Genomic DNA, 13,493 nt, shown 5'->3' with positions numbered 1-13,493 from the left:
ATATCAAAAGGGATATCAGAAAAGAAGCTCCCAAATTGCTATGTTCAATGGTCTTATTGTACAAACAAAGGGCAGTGGGTTATTGTACATGAACGTTTTCCTGTAAAGAACTGTACTGTGCACAAAACTAGGATAGAGCTTGTGCTTCTGGAAAGCCATCCTGGCTTTATTTGCAAAGGTAATACAGATTCTAGTTTTATAAATTCTAGTAGAAAATGGATAGGATCTCCTCTTTTTTACAAGAGAGAACAACATTATTTCTGAAGATTTGCACACACAAGAAGTATTCCTTATTTTCCTTAGTACAAAGCCAAAGCATCATATATGGTTTTGTCTTGTATCTATGGTATCAGCAAGTATGGGCTTGAACATCTTTGTTCTACAATGTTTGACATGCAACACTGCAATGTATTGAAGACAGATTTGAAAAACCTAGTAACAGGGCAATCTTAAATCACCTAAGCAAACAAATGCCTTATTTTCTCTGAAAGCTTAATTTTTCTATGGTTGACATGGACACATTGGTTGCATGCCAATAAATGTCTGAATAATGCATATAAAAGCCTTTTCTGTCAAAAAATCAGTATGAGTTATTTAAGAGCTCTGTGCAAATGCTACCTTGGATTAAGGCCCAGGAAACTGGAAAGAGCCCTTAGCCCTCTCCCCCCACCCTCTCCAGTCTGACAGCATTTACTGAGTCAGATTTTACAAAGGATTGACAGGTAACTAAACTTTGAGTGAAGCAATTGCCTCACATTTATTAAAACAACTTATTCTGGTGGAATTAAAATAGAGTTTTATATTAAGTATTCTGCTCTGATGGGAGTCATGACAGCAGAGAAATCCTTCTCAAGAACTGCTTTATCTTTTAGATCACATGAATGAAAGTATGCACTTTAACTGTATCAGCAGCCCTATTTCCTGGAAATTGTGGTTTCCAAACAGATGGCCTCAGAGATAAACGTGTGCTTCATTTACTACTTGAACCGAACACTTTGGGATAAAGGTATTTCATTTGTGAAGGGCATTTTAAATTTAGCAAGCCAGATCAATTATTCCCTGAATTGATAAGATACCTAGGATGGAACCCCTGGTGGGTTCTGGGGTTTATGCAAGCAGTTTGACTCATTTTATTGCTACTGTGCAAAAGGCTTATAACACTTCATCTCACTGAAGAAAAAAAACACAAACTGAAATCAATCTTTTCAGACCCACTGTGTATCTGTGTGGTCCTGAGGGTTAAAAATGGAAAATTTGTACAGTGCAGGACTTCTACCAGGCATGGTTCCTGTAATCCTGCTTTTGCTGTAGTCACATTAGTCAGCTGAACATTACTAAGGAAGTTTCTCTGCATTCATTCAGGAGCTGGGAAGGGAAATATTCCTGCTGAGTCATGCTTATTACTGTTTTCCTTGCTCCACCTCCAGTCCCTTTGGCTCCTCCTCTCCTCTCTTGCTGCTGGTTGCCTACTATATTTAAACAGCTGTCTTGGAGCAGAGAGAGGATTCCAGGCTTGTAGTTTGGTTGGCTCTCCTGAGTGTACAATCACTCTCACAAAGATCCCACCTCTCATCAGACCTGCTGCTAAAGGTAAGAAGGCTCCAAATAAGTACAGAGAGCTCTGTCTGGTGTACCCTAACATCAGTTTCTGACTGTCGCAGGGGTGTTTTTAGAAAGGTGTTATTACATACCACAAAGTTGATTTTTTTTCCACATAGTTTTAATTGTGTTTGGGGGGTAACTGGCCTGACGTGCAAGAGTGATGCTGTGAGGAGAGAACAGCTTCTGAAACTTGGAGGGAAGTATAAAATGTAAAAGCTGTCAAGATCTCTGCCTTTTTTTTTTAAAGTACTAATTAGTTAAATATTAACCTCGTGAGACAAGTGAGTTGATGAGGAAATTAGGATGAAGAAAACTATTGTTGCATCTCTGTTAGAATTGTTTAAAACTGAGTTTTGTGGTACCTTTTTTAAACTGCCCCAGTGTTTATACCCCAACTGCATTGCTCTCTTGGGCTCTCCCCATGTGCTGTTCAGGCCACACTTGGTGATTCTTCCTTTAGCAAAATCTCATGGCTGTTACAGGGAGAGCTATCTGCACATGGCTGATGTAACCTGGCTTTGTATTTCTCCAAGGATCACAGAGTGCCCTTGTCTTGCTAAACGTGCCTTTGCTTTTTCATGTGCTGCCTTAAAACCTGTTTCAGGCTGGCAGCCTGGAGCTGGTGCGAGCCACACTGACCGAGTTTGTGAGCTCCAGTCCCTCTGGACGCGAGGGAAGGTATGCAGAGCCTGGCCCAGAGTGAGCTGGGAGCCTTGCAGCCAGAAACAATTATGTAACATCACACAGACACTGGAATGCTTTGGAAGCAGCAAGAAGCCAAGTTGTGAAACTTGCTGCATTCTCCCAAATGAGGAGAAGGAAAGGGACATTCATTTAAAGTAGGAAGCTCAAAGCAGGAGCCAAACTCAGTGTCACTAAGCTAAGTGTGAGTGCCCAGCAGCCTACACTACATAAAAGGAGGGTGAGAAGAGCACTCTTAAGTTTCTTGCTGTCTCAGGCTCTTTCATGGTGCTAACTAGTTCAGATTAGATTGGCAGTGAACTTCAATGTCCTGCTGCTTTGCAATGGCCTCTGCAAGAACAGGCTTTCCTCTACGCTGTATTAGCTGCCCAGGTTTTGAGGTAATGGAGTCTAAGACTGAAAAAAAAAAATGTAATTAAGTAATTAAAATAATCCACCTTAACATCTAATGGGAGGAAAGATGAATGTTTGGCCCAAAACTAAAATGCCTGAGGCGCTCTGAGTTTTACCCCCACAAGTCAAACCTTTAGCCAACAGGATGGGAATAGCTATAAACAGGTTCAGCACCTGATTCACTTTCTACTTAAAAATAAGAGTTAATAATTATGAATTATAGAGATGGCAGCTATAGGATGTGAAAGAGACTAGCCCAAATTTCATCAGACTAACAATTATGCTCCTCCAGCTATTAAAGTTTGCTTTAATTGCAGAAAATGCTCCTCTTTCATGTGCCAGGAGGTGCAGAAAGCAGGGGGAGGGTGGCAGCAGGAGTTATCAGTGAGCGGCTGCTGCTCTGTGCTTTATCAGGGTGGAGAGGGGTGGCACGGTGCAATGGCCAGGAGCCAAGGCAACCTTCCTCTAAAGCAAACAGCACTGCCAGCCTGTCCTCTCCTGCCTTGTGCCTTTTTTGTCCCCTTCAGGCTCCCCCAGAAACGTGCTGGCAGCCAGCAGTGTGAGGCTGTGCTCATGCCTTACAAACAGCCTGGCAGCTCTTTCTCTGTGTGTGTGCCTCTGCTGCTGCCCTGCAACTGCTGCCCTGTGCTCTGCTGGGCTGGTCAGAGTCCTTGTTCCAGCTAAAATCCCATGGATGTGCATGCAGCTTTCCCAGGCATGCTGCTGCAGGGAGCTGTGGAGCAGAAACCTGCAAGATTGCTCCCAGAGGTGTTGCTTCCCTCTTCCAGGCTCCCAGGAGCTTCACAGAAATAGGATGTGTACTCTGTGTTGGGAAAAATTAATAAGAACTTCTCTTCTTAGTAATGCAGTGATGGAGGGGGGGTTGTTTGTTATCATGGAGAAGAAACTTCTGCTGACCTGCAGGTCAGGATGCTGCAGTTCAGTGGTTTGAGGGGAACACCTGACTGGTCACACCAGTGACCTGTTCCTTTGGTGTCTCTGGCAGTCCCAGCTGCTGGTGCTGAATTCTGCTAATTTCAGTTCTGGAGCTTTGTGGGAAGGAATTATTTGGGGGAATTTACACCACAGTCTGCTAAAGAAGGTGCAGGTTTTGGTTTATGTGGCAGAACCTACCCAAAAAGCTGGGGAGATCCTTGGGTGGTTGGGCTGTGCTCCCACAGCATCCAGGGCTTGTGGGGAGGCCTCAAGGGGAGGTCATCTTCTCTAGTAAATACAACTACCTTTGAGTCTCATTTAAATTGGGAACATAAGTTTCGTTGAGATCCAACTCTTTTCAAAGCTAGATGCTTCAAATTACTTAAATTAGGTAGCACAACTACAATGTCTTTTAAGTGGTTCATGCCCTGTCAGGCAAAATGCATAACAGTCTTAGACTAATGCTGAGTTAAGTGGTAACAGGCAGCCAGTGTGTGTCACTAAACTGTGATCCAAACATTTGGCTAAGGCTGCAAGTTTTGAATTAATTTTATGATGAACCCAGTTATGTTGGAATGGAGCTGTTGGGCCCAGCCATGGCTGTACATTGCTGTGCATGAGAGCTGTCCCATCCCTGCAAGCAAATGCACCCACAGCACTCCTGCTGAAGCCTGGAATCTGTGAGTTGTGGACTCGCTGGTGGTTTCCTGGCTGCCCAGTCAGTCAGCAGTGCTGTGCTGTGCTGGAGCTGCTGTGATGTAAATGTCAGCCCCAAAGAGGGGCATTACACTGCAGGAAAACATTTGCTGCAATACCTGTGTCAAAGGCAGTGATGTGCCAGGCCTTATGGCAGTGTCTGGTGCACTTGCCAAAGATCTGCACTTGGAAAGGGTGTGGAGAGTGTGCCCTACTGGACAAAGTTGTGCTATTCCATGGATTTTGCTTAGCTTTCCAAAATGACAATAAGGGTTTTATAAAAGAAAATATTTTCTGTAGAATAACTTTAAAGCTTATGCTGATTTTTAGAAACCTCACATTTATTGTGGTAAAAATAACTTCTCTAGGTTAGTGACAGTAGAGTTGAATTCCATGGAAAACTAAAGTCATTGTTTGACGTGGTAGGATTCCTGCAGGAATGGCAGAAACATTCACTGTTCACTGGATGTTTGCATAATTCTTAGATTAGTTTTGTAGATTCCACTCTAATGACACCTTAGTCTCCAAGATAATTATGATGCATATTTTGTTCAAAGACTTGTTATTTACTTGTTCAGACCTAGAACTCTCCATTTTTCTGGAAAGTTGAGAAAGGAGGTTCCAGAACTGAACTTGTACTTCTCAAAAAAACATATAGTGATAGAATGGTACCTATTTGAAAATACAACCAGGAGATTTCCAGCCTTTGGGCAAAAGTCTTGTGTCAGGTTTATTTCACTTATCAGTAAATGCACAAGTTACTTTAAAAAGTGTTTGTGATAATGATACCATTTTCTACAGAGTATGGTCAGAAGTGAAGTTTTTATTAACACGGTGCAACACTGCATTTAATGTGCTCAGAGGGTTGCTGAAATTGCCAGTTTTCCTGGCGTAACTGGAATTCATGTCTGAAAAAGAAAGATAACTGTTCTGTCCCCCTTTTGTGGTGCATAATCAGAAAATCCTCCGTTGATTTTGGGGTCAGCAGGAGAAAAAGATAAGGAGGTCTGTCCTGAGTGTGGAAGTGTAAGTGACAGTCTGCAATGCAAGGGTAATAATGCTTTAGATTAGCCTCAGTTTGTGGGCTGGAGAAAATCCTGTGGGGTTTTTCTTGTTTGTTTGCTTGTGGTTTTTTGTCAAAAAATGAAAATAATTCAAAACATATTTATTTCAGCAGGTGGATTCCAGAGCATAAATGCTTCCAGATGGGAAGATGTGTCCATTAGTGACCAGGCCCTCAAACAGGAGTGGGCTCAAGACAATTCCTGTTGTGATCATAGGTGAGTCCTCTCCTGCCAGCTCTGCTGGGCTCTCCTGTGCTGTTGTTGCTTTGGACTCGCTACCTTTAATTCTGTTCCACTTCCACATGTTCTCACTCAAAGCAGAAATGCCTGACTGCTGTTTCTGCATCCTTTACAGACAGCCAGACTTCTGTAACACTGAGAGACCTCTCAGAGTTGTGAGAAGTAAGGAACAAGATATTTTACAAATTATAACACATACCTATTTTTAATGGTGAAATTGGTAACCTTTTGAGCATCAGTTCATCTCAGCCTGCTTTTTGTCTGTTGGACATTTAGAAAGATTTGAAACCTTTTCAGTATAGATAGGTAATCAGCTTGCTGGGATTATCTGTAGTGCTTGAATTGAAGGTAGGGTTGTGTGAGCTTTTCCACCAATTTGTCTGTTTAGAAAGTACTCCAGATGCTGTTAAGCTTTCTTGAATTTTTTCACAGATTTCCTTTAAAACATGAGTGACCTACACTGATTTTGTACAGATTTAATAGACTGATAAAATGCAGTTTTAAAACCAGCTTAAAACCAGTTAAAAAACCCAGGTTATATAATAACTGTCTTCAACTAACTTCAAGAGGGAACTTGCAGTGTGAGGTGATTCTTGAGCAAAGTAATGATGTCAGAGCCTTCCCCTGTGACCAGCCATGAGCTGTGGAGGTGTTGGACCTTGCTCCTCTGAGCATCCTGTGCCTTGCAGAGCTGGCTTCCCTCCTTATCTGGCACTGAATTCAAACCCCCGAGGCAGCTGCTCCAAAGTCAGAGCCCTGCATCCATCACCCCTAATCTGTGCTAACAGCAGCTCTGACAAGGACACTACTGCCAGCACGTTCTTATCTGAGAATGCCCTTGTGCTGCTCATTGTACAAGTCTCTAGGTGGGAAGGAGGATAATTTGGTGCCTCCCTAGTGCACCTGTACAGGGAGCCAGGGTGGAGGTGCCCCTGAAGCCTCAGAAGCAGCCCTGTGAAGAGCTGCACTCTGAGGAGGCTGTGGGGCTGAAGCAGCCCAGATGTTGCCCTGCAGCTGGATAACACTGCAAGAAGGCTCCAGCCACTTCCCCAGGCCCTGCTCCTGAAGGCAGTGTGCTGCCTCAGTTCTGCTGGCAGCCTCATGGAAGCAGTTGCATTTTAAAATATCTTGAGCCCCAGATGTTCTTGTGATCATCCATGTCAAACTTAGACGTGGTTCAGAATAAATCCTCTGAGTGTTGAGCACTCAGGTGGTGAAGTTTGGCTTAGGTACCTCCTTGTACTTCCTAAAGCAAAGTGGTGACCTGAAATTAGTTATATTTTACTATAGCTGCAGTTTAGTTTGTTTTTAGTGTCTGCTGCTGTTGGTTTTGGCTAACTTTCCTGCAAGTGGAATATTCCAAACACTGACCTGAAGCTGCTGGCTTGTGTCAGCACAGCAGCCTTTGTCCCCAGCTGTGACATGGGCTGCCCCTCACATAGCTCACTGTTGGCTTTACAGCCATGACCTCACTTTTTTGGAATCCTCAAGGATCAGCCTTTGCTCCAGCCACCCTTGAGCGCTGGCACTGTGTCAAGAGGCTGCTGTCACTTGGGCTCTCTCCCCACCTCGTCACTGCACTGTCGTGGATTTTGGGCAGCCAGACAGGCTGGCAGTGACACAGACACTGTAAAATATTGAACATGCTGGAGAACAGCCATGTGCAAACTTTCCACAGGCTACTCTCACTGGGCTTTGGAGTCACACTGATCTAGTTTTTCCCCTGGCTGTTGGGTGGTCAGCAAAGGGGTTCAGCCATCCAGCAACCTGTTCAGTGCTGTGTTCTGTGGGCTTGTCTTGGCATGGCAGAGAGACTTTCCTTAACACACTGCAGTACCACAGTAGGGCTGCTTCCCATTTGAAAGTGTCCTCAAGACCCATTAGTCAAAGCTGTATTGCCAAATACCCTTAAAAGATGGAATTTCCTGCTGAGAACAACTGGCTTCCCTTCACTTCAATAATCACCATCTTTTCTGGATCTTGTATCCTGTACACAGTGAACTACTCTGCACTGATGTGAAATGTGCTTCCAGGAGAGCTGAGGCCCCTGGTCAGCCCATGATCAGCTTCTAGACCACTAATTTTAGAGAAATAACTCCATTCATCACTATGCTAGAGACTTCAAGCTTCAGGTGAGGGCAGCCTCTGACTTATTTAACCCTTTCAGCAAGTTCTAAGGACCTTGCAATGCAAATAGGAGCAAGTGAAGTGAAGGGTAAAATAAAATGTTGTCCCCAACTCCATCCAATAATTGCATTCTGGAACAGGAAACCCCTGTATCCATAGCAGTGTCATGTCTTTTGAATTGGTCTGCATATTGGAAACACTTCTCAAAGAACTGCTCTATCTCCAGAAGTCTAAACTCTTCTCAATTGTTTTTTTCAGGGAATGGACCTTCAGGAATCTGTCTCTCATATTTGCTGTCAGGTTACACCCCTTACTTCAAAAGACATTCTGTTCATCCTCACCCTATTCTTCAAAGAAAACTGGAAGAGGCACCAGAAGTCTCTGTTTTGGACCAGGTGTGTGTAAAGATAAACGATGACATCCCAGCAAAGCATCCCAGGGGTGTATCATGGGTGATTACCTTGTTTGGATTTTCAAAGTACACAGACAGAATGAGCCTTAAGCACATTACAAAGCATTTTGCTTTGTAATCCAGACCTCCCTTGTCTGCAATGCCAGCATTGTTGCCAAGATCCTGGAGGCAGCCCTTGGGCAGGAACAGGTCTGTGTGCCAGTAAATGAGCTGCCCAAGCCCACTGCTCAGAGGTGCTGGAGTGACAAGCAGTAAAAATGGAATGGAAGCAGTTTGCTGCCTGGCAGTACATGCCCTTTGAGCATCTGCTCCTTCTCTCTGCAGGATCTGGAGTATCTGTCTGAAGGCTTGGAGGGACGATCCCACAGCCCCGTGGCTCTCCTGTTTGACACCCTGCAGCGGCCAGACACCGACTTTGATGGGACAGCAGAATCTGTGCTCAGCTGGTGGCATGAGCCTGACAGAGCCATCCCCCACCTGGTCCTGGGCAGAAACGCTCCTGGAGGGGCCTGGCATGTAAGTGAATTGGAGCTAGCTGGGGTCTGTGTGTTGTGTAATGGCCAGATGTGCTGACTGGAGAGAGAAAAACCCCTCTAAAATCCCAGTCAGCTGTGTTACATCTTATATAGAGACAAGTGAAAGTTTAAAAGGAAAACAAGCCTTTATATTCCCCATTTCATGTTCTTTTTGGAGAGCATGGATGGTTTCATCCATGACAACAGATCAGAGGAGATTACTGATTTCATCATTTGTGCCATATTGGAACATGGAAAAGCTGCTTTTCACTTTTTACATTAAAAAATTAAAGTAATTTTGTTTTGTTTCTTGTTCCAGTCTATAGAAGGCTCTATGTTTACCCTGAGCAAAGGGGAATGGATGGGACTCCCAGATCTCCCTTTCAAAGAATGGTTAAAGCAAAAGAAAAGGTGAGACATGCATGTGTGATCATCTGCAAACATCTGGAGAATTTTAGAGAACCTGGAATGGACTTCTTGAATGTAGCTACCCATCTGTTATGGATGATTTTAGTGAGAGAAAGAACACTCTCCTGTACCCCAAAGCCAGTCCATTTTATACTGAGTGATTCAGATAAAGTTGCAGTGCTGCTTGGAATGTGTCCTTCTCCATACCCACTGGGGAGATGAATCTGTGACCAAGAGTTCTGAGTAAAGCTTGAAATCATGGTCACCTGGCTTCTGTGCTGCCCCTGATGACAAGCACAATCAGTCCTGCTGCTGTGCATTCTCTGAGGTGCTGCTTCTCTTTACATGAGTCGCAATTAATCTTAAGAAGTCCAGGTGTTAAAAATGGACTGGAAGCAAGATATTAGAGGAAGGCTTAAATAACCAGCCATGTTCTTGGGGTTGGGATTAATGCTAAAGAAAGCTGCCTGTGTCCAACAGCTTCTGGACCTGACTGTTAGCTCTCTGTGTCAGGAATAACTTTGCTGAAGTCAGGGAAACTAGATCAGTCTTCTCTGTAGTGCCAGGGTAGATGGCTCTAGGATACATTGAGTGCAAGAGGGGACAAATTCCAGTCTCTTACTTAACTGCTGCTTGACCTTTGTTTGTCCTTTATTACAGAGGCCTCAAAAACAATAGAGCCACAGCAGAAGACATTGCTCAATATTACCAACACTATGTGGTGAAGAAAGGACTGCAGAAGAATTTCAGATGTGGCACTGTTGTGACCTCTGTGAGGAAAGTGAGTGCAGAGAGCATCTCCAACCACACCCAGAAAGATCTGCAGGAGGACAGGGACTCAATCTGGAGCTCTAATGAAAAAAGTGCAGAGGTCTTTCAGGTGGATGGATTTTTCAAAACTATGGAAGGTGTTAAAGAGCCCTTCTCCATCTATGCAGAAAATGTGGTCCTGGCTACAGGAACATATGACAATCCTACCTGGCTCGGGGTCAAGGGAGAAAACCTTTCCTATGTCCACCACCAGCTGTCTGCCCTAGAAGAAGCAGTGAAGAATAACAGTGTTGGCATCATGACAGATCCAGTCTTGATTGTAGGTGCTGGTCTGACAGCTGCTGATGCCATTCTCTTTGCTCACCATTGCAATATTCCAGTAATCCACGTTTTTCGGAGGCGAGTCACTGATCCTGGCCTTATTTTTAACCAGCTCCCCAAAACAATGTACCCTGAATACCACAAGGTCCACCAGATGATGAAAGAACAGACAGCTGCCTGTGCAGGGCCCTATGAGCACTACATCAGCCTCCCTGAACATCACGTGCTCTCCTTTGGCAAGGACAAGAAATGCATCTTTCAAGACAAGAACGGCTGTCAGAAAGCTTATAAAATTTCCATGGCTCTTGTTCTAACTGGCTCAAACCCCAACCTCTCCTTTCTGCCAAATAATGGCACTGACTTGGCCCTGGACAGTGAGCAGCCAGTGAATCCCAAGAGGAATCCCATAGATGTTGATCCCTTCACCTATGAATGCACTCAGGAGAAAGGGCTCTATGCCCTGGGGCCTCTGGCAGGAGATAACTTTGTGCGCTTTGTGCAGGGAGGGGCTCTGGCTGCTGCCAGCTCTCTGCTAAAGAAAGCCAACAAAAATCCCCCCTAACAAAAGTCCCCATCCCTGTTCATCCTCTGTGAGGGTGGGTTAGAGCTCCTTCCATCAAATCATCTGATCTGGGTGTCCTCAATTCTAAAGGCCATTCCTGGTATTCTTCAAGGTTATATGGAGAGTTAGTAAGTTCCTGCTGAGTTATTTGAGAAGATTAAGTGACCAAATACAGGGTGGGTTCCACACACTGCAGTATTTTCAGTTCCTGGGAATTCAGCTCCTTTTCTGCACACCTGTGCATGGTTACTGAAGTTTGTGCCTGGAAAAGCAAGGGCAAGACAGGAATTGCTCTTCTATCTAAAACCCTCCAGGTGACCGGAAATTGGATTGAGGAATCAATGTTAATTATTTTCAGATAGCAGGCCCCTCAACACTGTGTCTGTTGGTGTCTTACAGTGTTTTGTCATGAACCAAAGTAAACTGACCTGGTTTTATGTGCTCCTGTGGTTTGGCTGTATGTCCCTGCTAGGCCAGAAATCTCTGCCAGGTGCTGCAGGTACCTATGGCACATGGGGAGTACTCTGCCAGTAAAAACTGATATACAGGCACTCAAAACTGGATTGTCTCACTGACACCAGCAACAAGGAATATATGATTCTTTTAACAAATCAAGAGATTCCTGTGATGGGTTCTTCTCCTTCCTGAGAAGAAATGGTATTGATTTGCAGATAATTGGTTTGCCATCTTGCAGCTTCCTGCCTTCTAAATCCTACCTGTGGTAGCCAAACTCTTGGCAGCTGCTGTAGAGACAGGCAGAACTAAAGGGGAGCTGCAGGTCTATCCTGGAATGCCTACATACTGTATGGGGCTCCTGCTGCATAGAGGACTCTGGAAAGGTGCAATATGTTATATACTGGGTGAATTACTAATGTATTATGCTTTTTAAAAAAATAATATTATTTGTATAAGAGGGGAAATGGCACAGTCACTTTTTGGTAGCTTTATGCTATATATATAAAACTTTTTATACTGTTTTTCTAAAAGATTTTTATTGGCAGAATATTTTGTTACAGTCTTTCAGTCTGTTCTGAATCAGCTGGGGTGGATGGCAATGGTTCTTAATGTTGTAAGCAGCATTCTCAACAGACCTACAGAGGCTTTAATACCTCTCACAGGAAAAATTTCAGTCATAGCTAATTTAATTTGGTGTAAAAACAGACTCTGCTCCCTGTGCTGCACTGAAACTCACTGACATCAAAAGGCCCTGAAAAACTGACTGGGACAAGACATCTGTAAATGAATTGGCCTGGAGTTGGGATGTGAGAGGGGCTTGTCTGTGAATTACTGTATCACTTGAATAATTTTCCTGACTGACTACTCTTGTATGAAACTTTTCAATAAAGTGATTTCAGACTTACCTTGTGTTTGTTTTACCTCTGAATCTCTGACCCAGAGAAGACCTGTGGTTTGTGCCTGCTAAATCCTTCATCCCTCTGTTCCTTAGGAAGACCCTACTGTGAAATTTCTCTATTTATCTTTGTCTCTCCAGTAGGATGAAGAACCCTTGTGAGGTGCTGTGCCTGCCTCTTGTGAGGCTGAGAGTGCCAAACCAGGTTATTTGCCAGGCTTGTTCTTGCCTGGGGGATCTTTGATGTCTTTCCTGTTCACCTGCTCTCTCCTCCTGTCTGCAAAATAACCCCAGATCGCAGCCTAGGCCAGTAAATCAGCTGGGACAGTTTAGATCAGAAGGTGACAGTTTAGATTTGAAGGTGTCTTGTCCAACCCCACTAAAGTTAGAAGCTGCTCAGTTAGACCTGGTTGCTCAGTGCCTTGTTGGGGAAAGCTTTGAGTATTTCCAGGACACAGATTGCACTATCAACATTTGATCACCCCGTTGAACATTTTTCCACCTTTGTTTTCCAGAATTGTAGGATATTTTCCTAATCAGCTGAATTGTCCCTATTGCAGCTTAACTACTGCCTCTAGGTTTGGTGGTTTTGGATTATTTTCACTGCACAGCTCTGAGAGGAGTGGTTCAATGTGTAAAAATATCAATATTCACTCTTCTCTGCAGGCTGAGACTGAAGTGCCCTCAGTATTTTGTGGACACAGGAGAGTGGAGGGAATGAGTTTCCTGGTCTGTGTCCTTGCTCAGTGGCCAGAGGGGTGGCAATGCCCCCAGGGCTCTCTTTGGCAGCATTTCTCTACGTGAGCTGGTACTTTTCCCTAATTCTGTTATCCTGGCAATATGGGCATTCCAAAGGAGGGATAATGTAGTTCTGTGATCTTCTGCAGCTAACCTTTGCTAAAAAAAGTTCAGTGATCAATGCTCACCTCTCTGAAAATGCTGGTTTTGGCCACATCTTCCTGTCTTGAAAGCAAATGAGAAGGAGAACAAAAGCCAAAGAGCATTTAAAAGAACCAAGGGGCACTGGCATGTGCTGGGAATGAGGTCACAAGATTGGTGTCAAGTGAAATGCTGCCCTTCCCATGGCCGAGATCAAAGTCACAGTGCTCATGCTGATCATTCCTGCATCCCATATTGCATTATGCTGCACTAATTTGCCCTGCACAGGAGAGCTCCTAACTGTGTCAGCAGCCTGAGCCTCGGCTGGGGGAGCTGAGGGTCTGAAATCACCTCCCTTCCTGCCCAAGAGGGACAAGCCAATTGCAGCACCGGAAAGGGAGGGTTTTTCCACAATTGATGCTTAGAAAAGATCCTACATTGTGCCCCCAAGGGGTGTCAAAGCAGAGAATCTCAATAGCAGAATTGGTGGTTTAGTCATCAACTGCAGGTCCTC

The 13,493-nt window shown here is 44.3% G+C and overlaps 1 protein-coding gene across 2 annotated transcripts; it reads left to right on the top strand.

Moving 5' to 3' along the window:
• The first annotated feature begins 1,430 nt into the window (after nucleotides 1-1,430).
• On the top strand, nucleotides 1,431-12,109 carry OSGIN1 (oxidative stress induced growth inhibitor 1). Of its 2 annotated transcripts, none has more exons than XM_005490785.4 (6): nucleotides 1,431-1,590; nucleotides 5,504-5,609; nucleotides 8,019-8,155; nucleotides 8,497-8,688; nucleotides 9,007-9,098; nucleotides 9,756-12,109. In XM_005490785.4, the coding sequence occupies exons 2-6, from the start codon at nucleotides 5,525-5,527 to the stop codon at nucleotides 10,747-10,749; spliced, it is 1,500 nt and encodes a 499-aa protein (XP_005490842.1). In that variant the 5' UTR covers nucleotides 1,431-1,590; nucleotides 5,504-5,524; the 3' UTR covers nucleotides 10,750-12,109. The 2 variants fall into 2 exon arrangements, with proteins under 2 accessions (XP_005490842.1, XP_014125197.1); XM_014269722.3 differs by having other exon boundaries at nucleotides 1,442-1,590; nucleotides 5,507-5,609.
• The last annotated feature ends 1,384 nt before the right edge of the window (nucleotides 12,110-13,493 follow it).

The sequence above is a fragment of the Zonotrichia albicollis genome, chromosome 13 (genome assembly GCF_047830755.1).
Source record: "Zonotrichia albicollis isolate bZonAlb1 chromosome 13, bZonAlb1.hap1, whole genome shotgun sequence".
NCBI lineage: Eukaryota > Metazoa > Chordata > Aves > Passeriformes > Passerellidae > Zonotrichia > Zonotrichia albicollis.
The sequence above is the reverse complement of the archived record's forward strand: the minus strand, read 5'-3'. Positions and strand labels throughout refer to the sequence as shown.